This window comes from Tasmannia lanceolata, unplaced genomic scaffold (genome assembly GCF_043159265.1).
Source record: "Tasmannia lanceolata isolate RefF3 unplaced genomic scaffold, GAP_Taslan_0.1 ptg000037l, whole genome shotgun sequence".
NCBI classification, from domain to species: domain Eukaryota; kingdom Viridiplantae; phylum Streptophyta; class Magnoliopsida; order Canellales; family Winteraceae; genus Tasmannia; species Tasmannia lanceolata.
Genome location: NW_027518714.1, coordinates 13,168,736 through 13,192,999, shown reverse-complemented (window position 1 = coordinate 13,192,999; position 24,264 = coordinate 13,168,736). Strand labels below are relative to the sequence as shown.

The 24,264-nt window shown below is 37.1% G+C and overlaps 2 protein-coding genes across 3 annotated transcripts; one reads left to right on the top strand and one right to left on the bottom strand.

Moving 5' to 3' along the window:
- Positions 1 to 4,618: 4,618 nt before the first annotated feature.
- On the bottom strand, positions 4,619 to 13,947 carry LOC143862559 (uncharacterized). The gene is made up of 5 exons (XM_077373628.1): positions 13,914 to 13,947; positions 13,681 to 13,800; positions 6,088 to 6,180; positions 5,875 to 5,964; positions 4,619 to 5,124 (listed from the first exon to the last, which is right to left on the bottom strand). Coding segments are annotated over exons 1-5 (564 nt in total). The 5' UTR covers positions 13,915 to 13,947; the 3' UTR covers positions 4,619 to 4,864.
- Positions 13,948 to 17,943: 3,996 nt separating this feature from the next.
- LOC143862499 (S-adenosyl-L-methionine-dependent methyltransferases superfamily protein) lies at positions 17,944 to 23,579 on the top strand. Of its 2 annotated transcripts, XM_077373555.1 has the most exons (5): positions 17,944 to 18,274; positions 19,702 to 19,745; positions 19,872 to 19,930; positions 21,706 to 21,858; positions 22,816 to 23,579. In XM_077373555.1, exons 1-5 carry the CDS (start codon positions 18,077 to 18,079, stop codon positions 23,517 to 23,519), a joined length of 1,158 nt encoding a protein of 385 aa, XP_077229670.1. In that variant the 5' UTR covers positions 17,944 to 18,076; the 3' UTR covers positions 23,520 to 23,579. The 2 variants fall into 2 exon arrangements, with proteins under 2 accessions (XP_077229670.1, XP_077229669.1); XM_077373554.1 differs by having other exon boundaries at positions 17,945 to 18,274; positions 19,702 to 19,930.
- The last annotated feature ends 685 nt before the right edge of the window (positions 23,580 to 24,264 follow it).

Sequence of the window (24,264 nt, the reverse complement as noted above, 5' to 3'; positions counted from 1 at the left end):
TCCATAAAATAATTTTTCTATGGAAAATATTATTTTCCACATTTTTCTTTTAGCTATATCTAAACACCCCCTTGAAGCATGTTAATACAAGATCTCATGCGAATTTAGTGATGAGATCGACTAGCAAGACAATATTGCTGTGATGAATGGGAACATTAATGCTAGTGTTTTGTTTTCGGACTATTGACCCAACGGGCCATCACTAGCCCACACAGTGGCCCGAGTCCTGTCCTGAGCAGAAATCCCATTAGCAAGATTGATGTATGCTAAGAAATGGCTTAAGGACATCAGCCAGTCTGCATGATTTGAATTGATATCCGCAGCGCAGTACCTTTTTTCAATGATGGCACTCCGCCCATTATTTGATTCTAACAACCTTCTAAAACGGGGTCACCTGATTGATGCAATTTTAGGTTTTAATTTAATTCATGAGGAATACTTTTAAATTTTTAAGCATTTTGGTCATTTTTGGCCTAACTTGCACATGTGTGAGTCACACTTTGCTCCATCTTTTCCCACTTTCTCCTATTTCAAATTCAAACTCTACTTGAAACTCTAGACCCACCACCACTTCCTTAAGCATTTAAGTCTTCACTTTCCATACCCCATTACCACTTATAGAGCTGTTAATTCTCCACTTTCAATTGACTTGGACTAATCTCCATTTACTCATTGTTGTAGAGATTCTCCACTAGAAAGACCTCCATTGAAGCTCTCTTGTGTGCAAGCTCGTGACGTGAAGCAAATAGCCAACTTGCTCCATTTTTGTTTATGTTTTGAAGGTTTCTTCTTTCTATTGTTCTTATCTAGTATGTTGTTGTCATATCATATATTGGATACATCTTGTTGGTATTTGTTCTTCTTCTACATCGGTTGTGGATCTTGGGCTAAATGTAAACTTCAATTTCACTATTTGGAAAGCAGATATTCCGGTGTTAAGAAATCCGTCTTTCTTTTTACATACATCATTGACGGTACCCAACACAAACAGCGTAGGAATCACAACACTAACTTTCAAGAAGTATCCCATTTGAATTATCACACAAACTTCCACAGCTCACAAACCACACATGAAGAATGTAGGAAAGTGCATAGGATGGACTACCTAATTAAAAAAAGACCTCTCACCATGATATATATGGTAGTATAAAGACATGGGTTTTCTAAAATGTTGACGTATCTAAGGTACTCCTAGTTTGCCTTTTCCTAAATAAGTTTTCTGCCTTTGAATAGCCTGTTCTGTTTTATATGCTTTCCATTGACAATTTGACAATCATCACGACAGTACGATTTTCATCAAATCTCATATGCTTTGTTATATGGTTTTTACTAGCACTTAAAAAACATCTCAGCCCTTGACTTCGGCAAGGCCACTAAAAGCTAGGTTCTAATTTTAACATAGTTTTTAGTCCCATGCGGCTGCAAACCTCGGTCACTGGGTGAAATTTTAAAAGGATGCCTTCTCGTCAAGGGTCAAGAGGGAGTCTAGACTTATGATGAATGACTAGATATCTGCTATGTACATTGTGTTTTTGAATCAAAATATGTACATTGTGTTTTTGAATTAACATGGGGTAGATGGGGAGTGGACGTAACGGCCCTTACCCTATCCCTTTCAAAGTTTCAATTCTCATAACCAAAATAAAATTGATTTAAGAAAATGGCAAGTTTTCAATTTTCATAACTAAAATAAGATTACTTGAATGCTTCTAAAAGTATAAACTCACCAAACAAAATAATAAAATGATAATTACAATTCTCCCTGCAATGGATTTTATGTAACCCAACTGACTTCTTTCCTCAATGATTCTGAATCAATTTCAAGGCAAACATCTGCATTCCCGTCCTCTAAGTTGAAAGCACACAAATCATAGCAATCGGTTTCCCCATTGTACTCCAGAAAATAGATGTTATTTCCTCTCAGGCCGCCAGAATGGAAGTCCATCGCAGAGACAGAGATAGATTCACAACCACTATAACTAATAAAGAGGATACGATCACCCAAGCTATCTACCTTGACCCAACTCCATTCACCACCGGTCCGATCTAGCTTAAACACAATGAACTTTTTAGTTAACCAAACGAAGTAATTGTCATCTTGGTGTTAATAAATCCTAATTCTTTTGACCATCATTAACTCTCCACCAGACTTTACTAACTTCATGTAGTACTCGTCGTAAAAGTGTCCTAGGCCCGGCATACTCCATCTTGTGGCTTTTGGATTGGGACTTAACTCCCAAACTATGAGTTCCCTTTGCTAGTTAGGATATATAATTGACCCTCATAAAATATGACATCTTCATTAATATAAAATGGCCTTACTTCTTCTCTTAAGAGAGTCCATGTTTCATCTCCTAATCTATAGAATCCTATCAATAAACAATTCAATAAACAGCCAAAAGTGCTTACAATCACAGTCACTGTGGTTGGTGATTTTACAGTTGCTGTCTAACATAGGGGCTGATGATAAAATAGCCTTATTCATCATACCTGAATGTTGTTTATTGGAAAATATATATGAACTTATTTATTGCAAGATTTGAATTCAGCCGAACTGCTAGATAGCGCTCACGTATTGAATCCTCCCACCTTTGTTGGGAAAATAGTTGAATTTGAATTTGGGTTCTTGATAATGGATTCCATAGAAAGTTTCCTATCTTCATATCTGTCATTAACAACCAGCCGTCAAAAGATCCACAACACTTTGCCCTAGAAAGACTCTAGTACCACGAATAGTTAACCAACGAACTTTGTCATTGAAAAGACTCTAGTACCACTCCAATCTCCGTGCCCATGCTTTGAGTTTCTCTGCTACGAGCGTTCTCCACGAGACACAAACTGCACCGACTCGAGCATGATGATTTAGATCTAACCTCTTTAGGATCAAGTCCATTATGTCATTAGCAAGATCACTCCAATTCCTTACATAGTAGCTCTCCATTCTTTTTGTTAGTTAATACTACTTAGATTGTAAAGAGTATGGCAAAGTCTTTGGCTTAGGCCAATTTGATATATAGAAGGTTTTTCCCTTACCTACTATAGATATTACGTGCACTAGGTAACGTATCCCAAGAGAATATGTGCTCATATCATCCTGTTTCCTAAAAAAAATCTCACACCCTAAATTATCTCGTACAATTAGAGAAGGGAATGCTTCCTCTTGTTCACGCAAGTCAATAGATAACAGGAGTCATGACCATTATCCTCCAAAGAGACATAAATAACAAGGAGTTTTCAATGTCCAATACCAACCTACTATCTTTCTAAGAATGCAACTTTCAGAGTAATAAACACCTAAAGTTTAGGAATTCAAAGGAAGCAACTAACAACTAAAGTAATAATAAAGACCCGAATATTTTGCTAGGGTGAAGATTTGGGTGAGTCCTCCAAATCGCCATGTCTCTTCCCACCCTACTTTGCTCTACTGCACTTAAGCTATTAGGATTGCAACAAGAGTGAGCCCAAAGGACCCTATTCTGGGATGTGAGACTAGACTATGATTTGGTGGGTCCCTTTGAAAGACCACAGTATAGTTACAAAGATACAAGTCCATGAAAGTATATGTTCACCATGCATGTTACTTAGAAACATGTCACCCCAGTCACTTGTCATCAGCCTCAAAACCACGAGAGACTTAAGAAGTTAAGAGACTGAAAGGAGCATGAAAAGCCCACAAAAAAACAGGAAAAAAAAATCCAATTTGAAATAGCTTATTATATTCAACTGTTTTTTAGGGACTTATCATGCTCTCTCCACTTCTGCAGCATCAAGTCTCTCCCCCTCCCTCCTCAGGTCCTCTTTTACATTTGGGCCCACAAATATTCCATGGAATAAGTTTTCATTGTTTCCAAACACGCCTTTAGGAGCTGTTTAGATGTAGGGATTTTTTTTTTTTTGGAATTTTTTCCCGTGGACAATTAGTTTTTCAGTATTTGTTAAACTCCCATGGATTCTTTTACGAAAATAAAAACTTTTCCTTGTTTTCAAGAACAAATGCAAACCTAGTAGACCGTTGAATTTACTTTCCATAGAATATTGTTACAGTGGAAAATATTATTTTCCATATTTTTCTTTTCCCAACATTTAATTACCCCTCAAAGCATTTCAATACAAGATCTTTTTTGAAAAGGTTCAATACAAGATCTTATACGAATTTAGAGATGAGAATATGAGATCGACTAGCAAGGCAATACTGTTGTGATGCCCGGTTAAGAAAAGGCTTAAGGACATCAACCTGCCTGCATGAAGAGAATTGATATCCGCATTGCCTTGTTTCAATAATGGCACTCCACCCATTATATGTTTCTAACAGGCTTTCCTTTTACCATTCCAACAAAACAAGGGAGTGCAGATATCATTTCCCATCTGTAAATTGCCTAGTTTGGTCTTTTAACAAAGTACGTGACGGTTTTTTTTTTTTTTTTTTTTTTTTTACACTAAAGACAAATGAAAGGAGTTATTTCTTTCTTTTTCTTGTCTTTAAAGATAATTATAAGGAGTTGTTTCCTCATTTTTATTCTAATATTTTTTATTTTTCCAATAGATTAGGACACTTGGGTCTCTTCTATTCAAACTACACTATGAACTTTGAAGAAGTATCTCAAATGGGGTCACCTGATTGATGCAATTTTAGAAGGTTTCCATTTAACTGTGCCAAACAACATAGGAATCACAACACTGAACTTTGAAGAAGTATCTCACTTGAATTATCACACACACTTCCACAAACCACACATGAAGAAAGTAAGAGAATGCTAAGGATGAACTAAAAAAAGCCTATAAAAAAAAACCCAAATAAAAAAAGGCTCTCAATGTGATATTAATGATAGTAAAAAGACAAGGGTTTTCCCCAATGTTGATGCCCCTAAGGTACTTGCGGTTTGCCTTTTCTAATGTATGGTTTTTGCCTTGGACTTGCCTGGCCAGTTGTATGCTTTTCCTGTGGGTGGGGGTGGCCTTTATCATCAACCTCTTTTGATACTCTTCTTGTGTTGAGAGGTCGATCCGCTCTAATGTTCTTGACTTTACCTTGGACATGTGTGTTTTGGCTCGAGTTATGATTTTTCAGGACTGTTTGTCTCCTTGTGGATAACTTGTTCATACTTCCAATCATATCGTCATTGTCTGAAACCCATGCAAGCATAAGAGAAAATACAAATCGGAAAATGAGCTTATGTACACACTAGATGAAAGCCCAGATGAAAATAATCCTAAATCCTATTGGAACATAGAGCAATCACTGACTTCCTATAAGAAACATTAGTTGTAAAAAAAAGAACACCATTCAACCACGTCAGTAAGTGTTCAATAAAAATGTGCACAGAAACAATTTTCATGGAAGTAATACTGTAATTATGCTTGATGCTATTATAATTGAAATTTTCTTCTACAGACTACAAATCAATCTGTTTCCAACCCCATTTCTTGGAAATTAAATCAACTAATAGAATATGCAAGAAAATTGAAAGTCAACATCATGAATATAGGAAAATGCGTATCATATAAGTCCCTTGAAGATATAACTTCAACCTTAAAGTTGAGAGTCAATGGAAACACACATAGACTACACAAGGAATTGGATGATAAGTGCACATGAGGTGATGTTGTATGCTTAAATATTACATGGACTCATTCCCACAAATTATTAGATTGGATCTTTTTGTGATAATAAGTTCTTACTAATTTTTCCATCAAGCAGTTGAAATCAGTTAAACTTGATATACTTGGAAAAGTTTAGTCTAGCAAAATCTTCTAAAAAATTCACAGATTAGATGGGCATGAGGAATAGTTTATATGCAAAATTGATTTAACACAACTTGAAAAAAAAAATCTCTTTGGATATAACAGGTAAACAAATATGGGACAAGAAAGTACCAGGACTGGATAGGACAGCACGAGGTCGAGGGACTGAACTGGCTCTAATATAGGGTCTAATATCTTCATCTACTTCATTGTTGTTGTTCACTGCCAACCAACGTTAAGTGGGTAAATATATGACAGAAAGTCGAAATCCCTTTAAACTAACCATACAAGAAAAAATTACATGGGAAGTGAAATGGACAAAACGTGAGAGAGATAAACTCAAACCTTTTTCTACAGCAATGGAAGACAACGGTACATTCGGGATATAAGTCTTTGGAACTTTCGCATGCGGGGGTGAATCATTTTGATCCTCATTTCCTGTAAATAAACCATATTTAGTGAAAAATAGCAGCAGAATTCCATGCATTGGAAATGGATGCAGGTAGAGCATTGAAAGTAATATAAATGGTTCCTTTCGGATAATTCTAAAATTTCACGGGGTTCATAAATAAAAGAAAGCTTAAATTATAGAACTTGAATGATAGTTAAAATTCTAGTGCACTAAAAGTAGTATAATGATAGCTTAAAGTGAGTGCTCGAAGAAAACTCATCAATATCAATCAAGAAGCAGAACCCGTTTCATGTTCCTTATTTTGCTTTCCCCTTACTGCCAAATTGGGGAGTGGAAACACCAGACAAAAGTGATATTTATATGCCTTCTTAAGCCTTTGGAAAAGCAAGGTATCTTAAAGTACTTCCCTGATATTAAAGCAAACCCAGCAGCTGTTTTAGAAAAAGCTCTTCCTGAGATGTAGAACCAAGGTGGTTGCCATGCGTAGCCGTTGTCGTAGAGATTGATGGAAATGGTGGAGGGAAGGCCCTTCTCCTCAAGGGTTGTTTGCATTATTACGACATGGGTGTTAAATCCAGGGCACAAAGGTTGAAATGGTGAGCTGAACTTCTGATTGTAGCAATTGATCACTAATAGGAAGATGGGAGAAGGTTCTCAACTTGAATTTAAAATCCCAAAGAGAGGAAGAGATGAGACAGGAGAAAATATTTTCACATACGACTACTTCTCTTTCCTTGACAGTATCTTATAGTAAATGATTAGTTAGGTAGTTTCAAAAAGAACCTTACACAATGTATTCACAAGAATCAGGTTCTCATATTTAAAAGTTACACCTTATGTGAAAAACCAGCAGGAAATTAGTAAGATGTTTAATGAATACTCAATAGCAATTTCATCCCACTAATTCCACCATCGATCTAAATAAAAATCACCCATTGATGCAAAGAAAATCTGAAGTGTAAAACCTCAAAGATTATGTTTTCTCTACCAAAAGGACAGCACCAAAGGTCCAAAACCACTGCCTTACTAGCCGGCACATCCCATCTTCATAAGCCTAATCAATCCCACATGGAAAGTTAGCGCAAAGTGTTACTGATGCATTTATCCATTTACTGGGAAAAACAATTTTGCAATACATTTATGATTTACCAAAACCAATACCACATAGAAAAGTAAGCTCAAAGCGTTATTGATGCATTTATCCATTTACTGGGGAAAAAATTTTGCAATACAATTTATGATTTACCAAATTCAACCACATGGAAGAGTTAGCTTAAAGCGTTATTGATGCATTTATCCATTTACTAGGAAAAACAATTTTGCAATACATTTATGATTTGCCAAATAAATATTTAACCAAACTAGTTATTTACACATATGTGATCCTCAGTTGTACACCAACAACTGAGTGCTTCATCACAGATATCTATAGTTGGAACATAGTTCTATCATAATACCATCTCATGTGTTCCAAAATAATATCATCTCAATCAGTTCAGTAACTTTTTTGCCTGCATTAACCAACATGCAAACCTCATCCTGATCACAAAAATTCAAAACTCATCGCATGACCAGCACAATCAACACCTCATCACGTCAGTCCCATCTCAAACATTTTAAACATTGAATGTTGATTAGCATTGTGTAAATATCTGATTGGCTCACAAATGCTAATAATAACATCATCTAAACAAAGTTTCATACTCATTAATCCTAGTATATTTGTGAACAGACATCACATGTGCTGCAAGCAATCACAAGCCATAATAAATTAAATAAATACGCAAAGAACAAATAGGTTCATGTGTATCTCTGAAGAGCTACCTAATAATCTAACGGGACATGTAGCCCGGTCAAATTGATATTTAGATTTGAACATGCGAATGAAAAATAATGTCATTGTGAAATAGGTGTCTATTTATTTAGAATAGTAAGTAGGTTCACTAATAGAACTAAAACAATGTACAAAAGGGCAGAAACTTACCCAGAAAAAAAAATTAACTGTGGGGCAGAGAGTGAATCTCAATGAGAGTAGCCCCACAAACACCGGCTTTGGCCAATGAGTCAGCAATCTCGTTGGCCTCTCTAACAATATGAGTAAATGAGCAGCTGCCCTCCCTAGCAATGTTTATGTCTGATTAATAATGAAGGCCCAAATGTCAGAGTCCTCTAATCTTTTCAGCTCAATGTTACCTGGAACGCAGTTCATTCCGGTATGCAGTACGTGAAAGGGTACGGGGTACGTTGGTGGCCCGGTACACGGTACGATGAGGGTAGGATTAGTTGGTTCACTATTTGGGATCGTAAGTTGCGCGATAATTTGGATCACTCTGGTAATCTATGGGTGTACGCATGCATGCAACGTGTGTGCGTGTCCGTGTGTGTGTGTGTGTGTGTGAGAGCTCTTCTACTTCGGGGAATGCTCTCTCTCTCTCTCTCTCTCTCTCTCTCTCTCTCTCTCTCTCTCTCTCTCTCTCTCTCTCTCTCTCTCTGTTGACATGGATCTCTCTCTTTCTCTCTTGCAGGTCATCATTTTTAGCAATCCGGGTTGCAAACGAACCATGCTTGGGGTCGTGAGACCCGAATTGGCATAATTAGTGATTCGGATCACAAATGAACCATGTTTTGAGTCGTACTATCCAGATCAAAGGTCAATAGGATGGGTAGCGACCCCGGTAACATTGTTTCAACTCCCCACCACACTGTGTAGTGAGAGTCCTCTTCTACTACTAGAGGACCCTCAAATCTCAAATGAAAAATCTCAACCCAGTTAGCAGCACCTTAGCTTCTGCTATGTTGGAGTCCATGTTACTTACAAGGGCAAAATAGTCGCACAACTTGGTACAATAGTTGTCCCTAAAGATTCCCCGATGCAGAACGATCGAAGGACGAACTAATACTTCGCTCTAATACCAAACTGATGTAGGATGAATCTATAGAAGGGACGTTAAATTAGGGTTTTTAATCCTACAATATGTGATTAGATTGGAAAATTATTTTTACTAGGTTTAGGGAAGGTTTCGAAGGGTGCCGACATGTGACAGAAAGGTGCATGCAAGGGTTTTTTGGTGAGACTATGGAGCACGGGACCAAAGGATATATATGTAGAGATCAAGAATAGAAAATAATGACAATTAGAAATTCCGAGGAATCACAGTAAGGGGTAAGGCCCTGTACCTCGGGAAAGTACACTTCAGATATATGATTAGCAAGAAAGCAAGAAAAACTAATTTTCATTCATTCATCAATCATCCATTAAAAAAAAGGGCCCTATATATAGATGATTTTTTTTGCCCCTGTAGAATTATGCGCCCCTCCTTTTAAGTGATTTTACGTCAAAAAGCGTCAAAGTCTGCCCAAAATTCATGTTAAAGACTTAAAGGCTCTCCACTCACTTAAAAGTTTTGTAATACATGTGTGGGGCATATTTAGAGGGCGAGCCTTGGCACAACGGTAAGGTTGCTCCATTGTGACCTGGTGGTCAGGGGTTCGAGTCAAGGAAACAACCTCTCTGCAGAGCAGGGGTAAGGCTGCGTACATCTAGCCCTCCCCAGACCCTTCGAACACACTCTAATTACTTTCAGTCCAAATGGTCCAAAAGATAGCACAAGGAATTACATTCCACAGTCGTTAAAAAAAGGGAATCACATTCCACACGAACGCAATCTAACCTGAAAGTTTGGGTCTCCATCAACTCAAAAAAAAGTTCTTTGAGAGATGGATGAAAAACTCAAGCGACCCCAAACAACTGAAGAACCGACCACCACAACCTGTTAACCAAGGGGCAATGAAGGAAAATGTATTCTGCGATCTCCTCTCTCTGATTATGAAAGACAGACCAGTTCGCTAATCGAAGCCCCCTCTTCAAGAACACCTCTGAGCTTCCTCTCCCTGTAAGGATTGGAAAAGAAAGACCTCACTGAAAAATCACCATTGGCTTCAGCCGCTTATACCCTATTATCATTGTTTGAGGTCGAAGGATCACATCCTCAACATTCTAAGTGACTAAATATCACTAGTAGACTCGGGCTCTTTTAAGATTCCTATAAAACACCTAACTCCATACACCCGCGCAAAGACACACACACACCCCTCCCCACCCTCCCCCCGCGCGCACCCACACTCCACCCCAACTTGATCATAACACTCGGACACCGATAACTCTCTATCCTTAACTCTAACATGGTGACATAAATTTCTATAGTGTTCATATTTTTTGAATCAGATGGAACCAACTCATATTGTCACTAGAAATTACCTAAGTTTCGGCATGAAGAATTTATAATATGCATTCTAACCATTTAAATGTCTAGCTGATTTCAGGAGGGTTGTTGCATTTTGAAGCCTTCCTTATGTTAGGAATTCAATGTTGCAGTGTCTCCTAGAGTACTAAAATGTTTTCCATAATTTCATTTAAGCTCTGTGTTGTCTCCACTTTACAGATATGGTTATGTCCCTCATGCTGTTGGCAAATTTTCCCTAGCCATACATCCATGCGTGTCACTGAAGGGCCACATGAACGTGTAACATGTCATCTTGCCTGGTCTAGGAGGGATTTACATTTGGTAAATCTTCCTAACATGTTTATATAATTACATGAATGCATTAAATAGATTACAACAGACAAGGCTTTAAGAAATATCCGAACATGGTGCTGTTAACTCTATTAAACTGAAAGTTAGGCACACACCAGTAGCCAAATCTTCAATTACCAAGACATAGAACACCACACTCAACTATAAATCAGTGTTTGTGAGATAAAATCTATGGATTGATACCCTTGCATCTAAGTTTTAAAATTAATACAAATCTCAATGGTTGAAGGAAAGTGATTAATTTGGTGTAAAGTTAATAGGAAGCAAAAATAAGGAGCTCAAGTGCCATAATTACTGGAAGAATAAAACTACAATAACGCCCTTATACACATCAATACCCCTTGTCAGTGTTTAGAGATGTTTAACTTGCAACAACTCGACAAGAAGATGGCATTTATTGATTGTGAGATGTTAAACTCGACAATAACACCCTTATACACATCAATACCCCTTGTCAGTGTTTAGAGATGTTTAACTTGCAACAACTTGACAAGAAGATGGCATTTATTGGTTGTGACTTTGATAGAAATATATGTAATATGTTTTCGACTAGTATAGTAAATACTGCTAATTTAGCATTAGAAGTGCTTTGGGAGGTGGTTGTGCTATCGAGCGAAAGAATGGAGTGGTGGACGCCAACCACAATAAGCTTACTGGACTCATAATTTTAGTATCTGAAATGAAGTTGTGTTACTAAGAGTAACAGAAGAGTGGTGGATTCTGCAACCAAGGAGGAGATACAAGTCCAACTCAGGACTACTACATCATCTTGGATTAGGGATAAGACAAGATACAGAACTAGATGGCAATGGCACATTGTATATTTCTGTATTGCGATATAAGAATCCACTAAAGAGTGAAAAATATTATCATGAAACAATGGCTGTTTGATGGGAAAGTCCAATCATTGCAAAAATAATTTGATAGAGGAATGATGCAAGATGATAGCATAAAGAGGCCTTAAGTCCTCCATCAACAGAGTAGAACTGTGATGATATAGAATAGATGTGTGGTTTCATGAGAATGCTATTGTAAACAGAAGAAAGAAAGGGAAGATTGCAAAGTGAGACAACCACGTCAATGGGCAAGTATTGCAAAGTGGAGACTACTTCAACATGCTTAATGTCCTCAAAAAGGTTAGTATAGAAAATCCTTTGAACAAATTTTGTCATCGAGACAAACAAAGAGATGAGAGGTGGATCCAATAGCAGAGGAGACAGAAACCAGTTTCATACAACTTCAATTTAGACAAAAGAACGAATTTAAATGATCAGATGCTTTGGCAAGCATACATTGAACTTCTCTCTCGTAGAAATCAAGAGGATTCTCACAATGTCTGATTGTAGAAAAAAGATTGCTACCTAGCCAGTCCAATAAGTGTTGAATAACTTGACAGGAAAAGGGAGCAAGAGGGTGGCATGACCACGTGAGGAGAAACATGATTGCTATCAGTTCTAGCGATTTTCATATAGACAGGGTGACAGACATTGATGGTTTGTATGCGCATCAAGGCGTTTGTAGGGTATGCACAGGCCCTAGGTGAGATATGAATCAATGGTAGGGGTCATGAGATCTTTGACCAACTTTGCACTGGGAGATAGCATAGGCTCAAAGTGAGCAGGTGATTCAAATTCCAATTAAGGTGGCTTAAGTCCAGTTCAAAATGCGAAAGAGATTGAGATTTGAGGAGAAGCAGAAGATAGTTGTCGACATAAATCATGGAGTTGGCCATTTAAGGAGCAGTTTTCATGTATACTCTTCACGATGAATGAGATCATAAACTAAGCTAGCTCTTGAACAAGGACATTGGACAAAAACACCGGCGAGGTAATGCTCGTGAACAAGCTGATACTATTTAGTTGTTGGAAATGGAACTCTTATTGCGTCTAAGATGTAAATTATAGTTGCACCTATTTTCCACTTAGGGAGCCATGCCCTAAGCTGGCAGCATGTATATATGACTGATGGCAAACAGAACTGGGAAAAATTAAACAAATCATCTGAAATATCCATACAAAATCCAATTCAGTTGTTGTAAATGGATCTCTAATTGCGTCTAATACTAGATCTCAATTATGGTTCCACCCATATCTTCCATTTAGGGAGCCACTCCCACTTCGTAATCTTGGAAATTCTAGGGGCCTCACTTTACAAAATACCATGTTTCTTACATTTTTTTTTTTTTTTTGCGTCCTAACCATGGTTTAAAATTTCGGTTTCGGACACCTGAAATTTCGAAATTTCGACCAAAATCCGGCAAAAGAAAGAAAAGAATACTATATTCAATATTAAATTTCGGTGAAATATTAAATTAACTAAAAAAAACAGGTTTTTTGGGTGAAATCTAGGAAAAATCGAAATTTCGGAAATAAAATACCGTTTCGGGTTTTCGTGATTTTTGTGTCGGTCTCCACCGAAATCCGAAATTTCGGTCCAAAATTTCGGATTTCAGTCGAAATTTAAAACCATGGTCCTGACTCTTCTGGTAAGTAGAAACTAAGGTATGATCACCAAGCATTTAGGTTTCAATAAATTATAACTCGTTATACAAGTCGGCAAAAAAAAAAAAAAAATGCCACAATAGCAAAATCCACATGTTATGATTTCAAATATTACAATAGCAAAATCAAAATGTAAATATTTCACAAAAAGAAAATAAATAAATAGATCTTGAAATCTGTTGCTTGAAAGCACAAGCCCCAAATATTACGAGATGAACTTGTAAGGTATTGAAGGAAAATACAACATGACCATATTTCGAATAATATATAGAATCCACTCAACATAAAACATAATTAAATCTCTAACTTTAGTGATCCATAAAAAAACCCAAAGAGGCAAACCCCGACAAATGATTCAAAAACTTCAGGAAAATTCAAGTTCAGCATATTGAAACCCAAAATAAGATACTGAAATCAACAACTGATATACCCTGAGAACAACGATCCTGTACAGAGAGAGATTCAAAAACCCTCAACAACAAAGAGCTACTCTCCTCCTCTTTCAGTGCAACAGGAATTCCTTCTTTTCCCACCTTCACCGTAGGATACACTTCAAAACCCAAAAGGGAAAAAAATCCCACAACAAAAAAAAAACGTGAGTTTCTAACTTTCTATCACACAATCTGGTTCTTAAAAAAAACCCATAAACAAATGAAATCTTACTCGTTATCGATTAAGATCTCTGCCCCTGCTCTGCCAGGCCAAAGAATCCCCTTCAAAGGGCTCATCCCCGGATCTTACAAGTCCTAAGTGGGGTCTGGACCTCTTGCTTTTGGGTTCGTGTCCCCTCTGTTTGCTGTTGGGCTTTGAAATTCTGTTTCACTTAGTTGTTGCTTGCTTGTTGGTTTTTGGCCGTTGTTCTTGATTTGTTTTTGTCCGTGCTGCTTTGCACTTAGTCTGTTCTTGTTTCCCGGTCGCTTGTGGCTTGGGTGCGCTCTTGCTCTATCTTTGTAATCTCCATTTTTTCAATATATCTGGTCGGGGTCTGCCTAACCCCAGCTTACCCTTTTCAAAAAAAAAAGATCTCTGCCCCTGCAAACTCTGCATGAAGAAAAACCCACATCAGAAACATGATTTTCCATCGAAATTTGGGAATAAGAAAGAAAAATCAAATTAAAGGGTGTTGGATATTTTACTTGTTTCAGTCGATTCTGGGATTTTTTTTTTTTTTTTTTTTTCCTCTTTTGAAGACGTTTGTCTATGAAAACTCTGGGCAAAGTAAATACATAGAGGGAGTGGAGAAGGAGGGCAGAATCTATAAAGAGTCAAACAGAAGAAAGGTTGTGAAATGAATAGGAGAAGACTTGGCTTGCAAAAAACGAGAATCGTGCTGAAAATTTTTGGAATTGAATTCTTAGCGTGGCTCAGGGGGTGGGTCCCATTTACTTTTAGGGAATTCGAATAAGGACTAATTACTAATTACCAATAGGGGACAAACATTAGGTAAAATTATCAACAGACCCATGCTTTTCAAAAATTATCAACGGCGGACAAAAGAGGCTTGTCAGTAAAAGCTGGACAAAAATACCCTTTGGCATATACAACACGTTTTGACTTTGGAAGGGGTTTTCAAGTCTCTACGATTGGGGTTATCAAGTATCAAAATGGGGTTACCAATTTCAGAATGGGCTTATCAAGTCCCTGAAAATTGGCAGAGGGTACTAGAGTTTTGGAAGGGGGTTTTCAAGTATTTGGGATTAGGGTTATCTAGTATCAAAATGGGGTTACCAATTTACGAATGGGCTTATCAAGTCCCTTAAAATTGCCCAAGGGTACTGGAGTTTTAGAAGGGGGTTTTCAAGTCTCCGGGGTTGGGGTTATCCAGTATCAAAATGGGGTTACCAAATTCTGAATGAGCTTATCAAGTCCCTTATGAACACGTTTTTACTTCCTGTTTTTTTTTCACTCGTTCATTTTCACGTTTTTCTTTCTTTCTACCGTACGATTCATCTTCATCATCCTCCATTGAAAGGGAGAAGGAGAAATGCAAAACCCTAAAACAAATGAAAAACAAAACCTAGATATTGAAAGATAGATGGGAATGAACTCACGTTTCAAATTTTTGAGTTTTCCCACCTCGAATGGTGGCTAAATGATGAAGATGACTGGTAATGTAGAAAAAAACAAAGTTGAAAATGAAAAGGTGAAAAAAAAAAGAGGGAAAGAAGAGAGAAGAGGGAAAAGTGGAAAAGCAAAACGTGTTGCTTAAGAAAATGGCATTTTCGTCCAGCTTTTAATGACAAGACATATTTTGTCCCCCATTGATAATTTCTGAAAAGCATGGGTCTGTTGATAATTTCACCTAATTTTTGTCTCCCATTGGTAATTGATCCTTCGAGACGTTTCCAATTTTGGTCTCTCCCTTCCTCTTCTTGTTGATCACGACAGAATCCATACGTTTTATTCAAAGCACGAGAGAGAAAGACAGAGCGGTTTTATGATCGAAACCGTTAATTTGTTTTTTCTACATTATGCACCCAAAAGGGTTTCCTATTCTACAGTAGGGCCTGTTTGAAAGCGCTCCTCAACCTCCTATATTTGATTATTTTCTAGGTTGAATTTTTTATATGTTGTGGGCCTGTCCAAAAAAAAGTGGTGGGGCCCACTTCATAGGATGATCCAAACCGTTCATTTGTTGGACTGAAATGTAAAAAGGTTGTACTTGTAGATCATCTCCATGTGATGATCCTAACTGTCAGATTTATAGAGGTTTCTATAATATGTTGTTCCTTTATACAGATTGGAGGGTTTGGAATTTTGGATCAACCTATGAAGTGGGCCTCACTTTACTTTTTGAAAAATAATGTAATTCACTGTTGGTGTATCTCGCATTTTTCGGTAGAAAGAGAGGCCAGTCCGGCCGTGTAAAGGGACTGCATATAATACAAACTTCTATAGATCTGATGGTTAGGATCATCATAAAGAGATGATCTACCGGGTACAGCCTATTTATGTTGTTGTCAAACAAATGAACGTTTCGGATCATCCTATGAAGTCGGACCCACGGTACTTTTTGAAAGATAATGGACTTCATGCGCACACACCATATAATCTTGGCTAAAAAAAAATAATACTTAGTATGTGATGTCATATTTGGACATAATTGATTTATGAACATTTGGTTTTGCTCGCCGAGTTTTTAATCCCAATTTTAAAAAAACTCAAGATTTAATTGTAAATAAACATCACTCTTTTCTTTGTGTAGTTTGAAACCTCTATCTCTTTCTATTTAAACCAACTTAATTTGATCTAGACTTATCTTAACTAGTGTCCGCCCTGATCTTAGCTTCTAATTGACTTCTTACACATAGGTTTATCAATATCAAATTGCTTCATACTGATATCAGGTTGCTTCATACTTATCCTTCGTACTTATCTGGGAAGCGATACCTTTCAAATTCCATGGATATTATACTATTCGGCAATACTCTATTGTTTTGAGTGAACTGGCAAGCCAAGTTTGGTTACTTACCACATGTTTGGCAACCACTAATTTTTTTCTTGAATTTATTTTCCTCGAGAAACAATTTCTGTAGGTTTGTTATAATACCTTTTGTGTGTTAGTTATACCAGCTAAAAACTTTCTAGCAAAAGGCGTTAGGAAGGAAAATGTGAAGCAGTCAGAATGCCACTCTTACAATCATGGTTTCAAATTTCGGTTTCGGAATGTGTTTCGGTCCTCACCGAAACTGAAATTTAGAAATTTCAGCCAAAATCCAACGAAATCAGCTTAAATAATATTTTATCTCATACGAAATTTCAGGAAAATATTAAAAAATGCACAAATTGGGATTTTTGGGTGAAATTCCTTGGAAAAACAAAATTTCAGCCGAAATTTTGTAACATTTCGGGTATACTCGATTTCGGTAAAATTTCGGATTTCGGTCGAAATTTAAAACCATGCTTATGATAAATGGTAAAAGGCATATTTTGGGTCCTAAAAGGGAACATATGGGAGGGGGCAGTGTATCTAATTTTGTAGAAACCTCCTTGGTTGGAGAACACTCCTTGACCATTGAGCTAGAGTCTCAATCCCAACATGATGAGGAAACCTATAGAATCCTGGTCCCATCTTGAACTTACATCCCATGCATAAGATAATGCATAAGAATATTCAATGGTTTATCTTGGGAAATGATAAATTCGCCCCTTTTCATCACCAGGGACACCCAGCAGCAGTGTATTAATGACTACAGAGGGGCTGATGAAGGATTCAACGGATTTGATTGCCAGTACACTACACCCAATATCATTTCCCTATATCTTTCCTTGATAGAACACTAAATAAGGCTTGATGAATGAAGGGCCTAGGATTATCCGATCAAAGTTTTATGAAGGGGACATTTAGCTGGCTCTATGATTGCCATTAAGGATCAACGGATCTGATTAAAAAAAAAACTTAGGCAGAAATAAAGCCTAATAAGCGAGGAAGAGCATAAAAATTACTCTCTCCCTCTCTATCATTTTCCATAAATTTTACCGAAAAGGGGATTAGGAAACATTAGAATAATAATAGTTCAAAAAAAAGATTTCTGAGTAAAGTTTTCTAAGTACGCGAACATCAATCTTAAGTCTTAAGCACTTTAGTGAGGGCATTTTCGTCAGTCCAAAAGATAAGGCTATATCTGTAAATCTATACTGGATTGACATAGATCTGGGTAATTTGGATTAGGTCTTTTTCTGCCTAGGGACGTTATTGCAATGTGTTTTATTAGGGTTAGGGTTTTAGTGATTTGAAAATGGGAGGGGAGAGAACTGAAAGAAATAAGGGTCCAAATGGGGTTAAAGGAAAAACAGTAAGAAGAAGGTAAGGTTAGGGTTTTGAAATGTGGAAGAGGCCTAGATTGAGCTCGAGATGGACAATCCGATGGTTATCTTCAGGACGTCTGGAGGACGAAGGAGATTGGTTTTACTCCTCCGAATGGTGGGGAACGGAACCCAACAACGGACATACTGTTTTTCAATCGAATTCCGATAAAGGGAACGGGGTTATATCCGTAATCGCTTATCCTTCTTCGAGACCGGTTAGATTCTTGGTTTCTTCTTTTCTCTGAATTGTATGAATCTGATATTGGGTTATCGTTTAGTTATGAAAATTCATGTCTATTTAGTTGTAAAAGTCAATAAAAGAAAGATTGGTTAGCTATAATTTTAGGATAGAACAATTATATTGAAGTTCCAATGAAATCTTAACAAACCCACTGTGTGTTCTCAAGAATTCGAAACAACCCGTATGATGATAATCTTAAAAAATGCAGGCTATGTTCTTTCTTCTTTTTTTTAAATGGTAGCAGATTTCATTAATGGTAGCAGATTTCAGCAGCGTGTAGTGCTATCCAACACAATGCTTAGATGATATCTGAAATAGGATTCACAAGTAACAGAAAACTTTAGGAGAAATCAAGAAAGTCAGTCACTCATTGGATTTTGGTAGAGGCACAGATTCAAATACCCTGTCCTTAAGGCAAATATTGCCTGCCACTACAACGAATTGATGGTGCAGAATGGTTGTCCGATATACGCTCCAAGGATACAATTACTCCATCTCTAGGGGTGTGTACTCACGTTGCCCAGAAACCCGACGGGTTTGCTCATGTGCTTTGTTTAGAGAATAGAAGAAGAGAAAAAACAGAGAAAAGTGTTTTTACTTTTTACACTCTCTGTATTCTTAATTGTACATACAATTCCTAAAGAATTAGTCTCTTAAAGGGGAAAACGAACTAAAAATGTGCAAGAAACACATGTCCCACTATACACATTGCAACAAAATGTAGTTTCAGTGTTTGAAATAAAACAGTAAAAATGCTAAAGGGATTTGCTAGGCAATTTCATGGAAAGTCATTCCGAGGCTCACTTTCGCAGGAGAGAACAGCCACACAGTTTCACATTTTAGCAGATTTTTCTTACTCATTTAATTCATCTGAGGTGGCCGTTCTCTCCTGCAAAAGTGAGCCACGAAATGGCGTTCCACGACAATGGCTAGAAAATCCCAATCTTAAAAAGTTAAGGGAAAAGAACCTTTAACTTCTTCCTTAATTTGAAATATACTTCTATATTATATAAATTATGGTCATCTTTAATTTGAAATACAATTTAAAATTACTTCAAATTCAGAATTAGCTTCTTGGATTTTGATCCTATCTTCTTTGAATTCTTAGAGATTTGATAGTGCTTATAGTTTGACGAATGTAATTTTATGTGATTATTAGTTGCAAATAAGTCAAAGGCATTATCTTGTTTTTCTGATGTAAACATTTTTATGTATCTATTCTTGCCAATACTAGAAGTTTTCAAACATGACATGATTTCTTATCTGTAGTATAGTTTCTGTTTGAGCGAGCAATCTATCTAACATCCATCCCCACTGTATCCCATACATTTGATGAATCAATGATAACAGTATACATTATAACATGAAAATTCTGAGGTTCATACTGTGTATTTATTGCAGGCTGCAGTCCACTGGCCAGCAACAGAAAGATGGCTTCAGCAAAGGTATGCAAATATACATCCGGAATATGATCACAATGGACAGTTTAGGATACTCGGTTATCAATGGCGTGTTCTTCGCTTTAATGACGATACTCGCCAAAGTACAGCTAAAATTATGGCTGCTTACAGAATATCTGACCCGGGCTCTGTATACATAATGCAGCAGCCACATTGTTTGGCTGTTCCATGTAAATTCTTTGACTTTTTTTTTTCAGAAATATCTGTCCTTTAATTTAAGTTTAAAATATGTGAATTCTACGATTCTAAAATTTCTCTTCATGTAATTTCTGAAGGAATTCCCCTTCTCTGTAAATTTATATGATGACATCTGAGTTTAAATGTTGCAATAAGAATCATAGTCGTCGCTAATAGTGCTTTGTAATTACAATTTCGTCTATTGTATAGCAAAAACTACAGAGAAGTTCTATATAATGCCTTACCCTAAACAGACTAAAATGATGACCTCTTCCTTCTCTTGCTGTGTTTTGACCTACTCTGCGTTGTTGGAGTCTGATTGTCAATTCATTTTATTAGCTCCATCAACCTAACTAAGTGAAATTAGTGAATATTAAAGAGAAAAAATTATGTTTTTACATCCTAGAACATGTGATTACATTAATTTGAGTCCAATAATCGGATTGGAGGGTGACAATCGGTTGTCACAATCTCAAACAAACAGGGCCGTAACCAAGCAATCAATATTGCACAGAGTTTTCTATTATGGCTGAAATTACTCACATTCCTTTGGGCTGAAAATCTGACAGTTGCATCGAAGTTTGGCTTATTTGATATTAAAGCTTTTACTCATGCTATCCACCTGAAAAATGAAATACATACTGTGACTTCTATTTCAAAATTCCGGCTGTATCTTTACTATTAGCTCGATAATAATTTCTATACCTGTCCCATGTAAAATACATACTTGACAATAGAATATGTTGGGCATAGACGAGTATCTAGATATCATATACAAGTATCTTGATATCATAGATTATCTGCTTCTTTTAACTTTGATGCTCTATTTTCCACAACATTAATACAATGATAAACTCTTCCACTGATTCCAATATCTGGGCCTTTTAGCAGTTTGTTGGATCTCATGTTTGGGGTAAAGTTTTTCTTTTGCACTTATAAAGCGGTTTTCATTTAGGACGACATCGTGTTAATTCTTTGTTGTTTTCAAACAAAATGACTGAAATCTCATGAAATTAACTGAGTTGGATAAAACCCCAAATGCTTACGGGCCTCAAAGGTGTATTAGTTGAATTAATGAGATGTTATAATATGGAGGAACATGTCCTATATCTAAGCTACAGAACAATGGACCACCTCAATACCGAGAAACGAGTCAAAATGGCATAGATGGCTTGTTGCCCCTATCTGGCTTTGACTTTTGGCATGGCTACCCAGCAGATTTCCCTTATCCCAAAAAAATGGTTTGATTGAATTTGCATCATTAGGGAACTGAAAACTCAGTTTCATCTTTAATATTTTGATTTTCACTTGGTTTCTAGCATTGACTTGCTGACTATTTTATATGCATGTAGTTTTGTGAATTCCGATTATTGTTTAAACTTCTGATCCTATTAAATGTTTGTATGCTAGCCTTTTATTATTTTCGTAAGATAACTTTTTTATTATAAATTTTCTCAAATTCATTCCTATGTTCTTTCTATTTGCCATTTTGGAAAGTTGCAGAGTTGGTTTTTACCATGTGTTGTCATGCCTATTTGGAAAGGTAACCTTTGGTTAGGCTCATGAAATCTTTTGATGAAACGAAGAATTCAAGAGAACTGTCTATGTTTGTTATTGATTTCTTAAATAATAGATAACCTACAGCCAAATATGCATGCTTTCCTCTTAGTAAAAAGATTGTCTAATGATTATGTTTTTCTGTTATGTAGTTTATGTGTGGCACTGTTCATCATAAACTACTGTTGATCTAGATAATTCTATCTTGCAGATCTAAAAAGCATGGTTTCAGCTGGCTTGGCAACATTAGCATCTTGCAATTATGACCTTGTTAGTGCAGTTCACGGGAAGGAAAGTATGCATGTTTTGTGCATTGGTCATGGTGGTGGAAGCCTACCTTTATTCCTGGCTAGTAAAATTCAAGGTGTGTAGATCACTCTTTTTTTTACTTCCATAGATTCCTTTCTTTGGTTCTTAGTAGAAATGAAGAATTGATGCTTCATTTGCAGAATCTCAAGGACATGCTCTATTGATCAGCTTTTGATTTCAAATAATTGATGTTATTGCGTTTATTATTTCAGTTTTCATTACCATTCCAAAGAGAGAGAGAGTAATTTCAGTTTTCATCATACATTCCATCTTCTAGTTTTATGATACATTTTATCAAAACATTGTTTATTTTCAATTGCAAATTCAAGGTGATACCATGCGTGGAACTATAGCTCAATTCAGCAATCATTTTTCTGATGCAGAATGAGGACGAGGAAGGGGGGAAAGGATAAACTGAAAGGCAATAAAATAGAATAGAATCTATGTTTGGTTGTGAATATTACCTTGGAGAGTAGTGTGGTGTGTAATCAACAAGGAGGAGAAAAGCGTTGGATTTACCTGGAACTTACCTGCGAGAATAGTGGTATGTAGTTTTTGGTTGTCAACCTTGGAAAATAGTGGTAAGGGGTGTCATTACTGATGTAGAGAGAGAAGAGAAACAGGGAAGAGAGAGCGAGAGAGAGAGAGAGAGAGCACCATTCCCAAGAAATTCAAGCAAAGATCCACCTTTTTTCCTGGATTTTGGCTTGAATTTCATAGTGAGGGGATAAGGGGTGTCATGTCAATGATTAAGTAGGAGACATCCCTGGGATTTCAATGTTATATTGCCAACCAAACAAGGAATTTTGCTGATGTGGCACCCAAATGATGAGCAAAATCCCTAAGCCCCCCCCCCCCCCTCCAAGGGGCCCCACAAAAAAAAACACTTAAAAGGCTCAGGTTTGACTAATGCATATGATAATTTCTGAACAATAGAAAACAGGAAAGACCTGTATAACTCAAATCTTCTTTGCTGTTAATCATAAGCCCTACTCGAACTCTTTCTCCTCAGGTGCAATTGTCCACGTAGTTGAAATTGATCCTGTGGTCATCTCAGCCTCGACACAGGCAATGGGTTTCCCATCTTCTGCTTTGAAGAAATCATCTGACAGCTCCTCTCACTTGCAACCAGACAAGATTGATCAAATGCTGTGGAAAGGCATTTACGAAAGGCTCTTCATACACGAATTGGACGCAGAAGATTTCATCCTGAACAACACCAATCTGTATGACTTGGTCTTTATAGATGCTTATGATGGTGACGACATTTTCCCTCACAAGCTCTGGGACCCACACAGCCCATTTCTTAAAGCTCTCAAAAGCCGACTTCATCCCGAGCATGGCACCGTGGTAGTCAACCTTCACGCGGACTCCGATGTCTTGTCCTCAGATGGGGGCGTCTCATCTTTTCTTCACCCTATTCTACCCATGGGAAAGTATGTCTCACAAGTCTGCAAGGCATATAAGAATGTGATATTGGGGAAGGGAGAGGGTTTGGGGCTGGCTTTTACTGTTTCAGTTCCTTGGCTTTGCAACATTTCTCTTGTTGTTTGCAGGGGTATTGGGCTTGGTGGTGCAACGCCAGCTAAGGTCTCTCTTGATAGGGATTTGGTTTTGAAGACTCTCATGTCGAAATCACTTTTAGTAGAAGATGCTTTAAACTTGCCATTTTCCTCTTTAGAATACATAAAGAGAGGGTTTGTTGTGGTTGATTAGATGTCAAAGAAAATATATGAATTTGATTTATTTATGGGGCTATATTTGCTACTAACAGTTTTTCTCGTTTATTGCTTTTGAACTTATAATTATTAGACACTTGCACATAGGATATGAACTCATGAACGCAAGCATGCATACAGGATGAGTTCTGACACTTGCCACGTTAAGCTCCTCATTTTCCTTTGCAAGGTACGATACTATCTTATATAGTCTTTTAGTTTCCCTTAATCTAAGTCTTTCTCAACCTCTCTCTCCTGGTCCAATTAGGAAGTAACTAGAGATCCATCAGTTTTAGAAATCGTCTAAAGTCCTCTCTCGCTTTTTTGATAGCTTGCCTTGAAGCAATTTTCAGTTGGCCAACTCTGGAGAGTGACCTCGACCCGTTCTCTCTACCAGCAGTTGTCACCTCCTCACCATCATTTGCAGTCTAAAATTCGGTCTCTGAACTTCGAAAAAGACCATGTAAGCGTATACCGAATCATCCACCAAAGTGTTATGAAAAACATATGTTGTGATGTTCCACACCGAATGATATAAACCTTAGCACTTTTCTTATTTTATTAGGACCATACAACGGATGAGCTTACGGAGGGTATCCAGGATGAGGTGCCTTGGTGTATGTTATTTGCAAATGACATAGTATTAATCGACGAAACCAAAGCTGGAGTAAATGCTTAGTTAGAGTTATGGAGAACTACTTTGGAATCCAAAGGTTTTAGACTGAGTAGGTCTAAGATAGAGT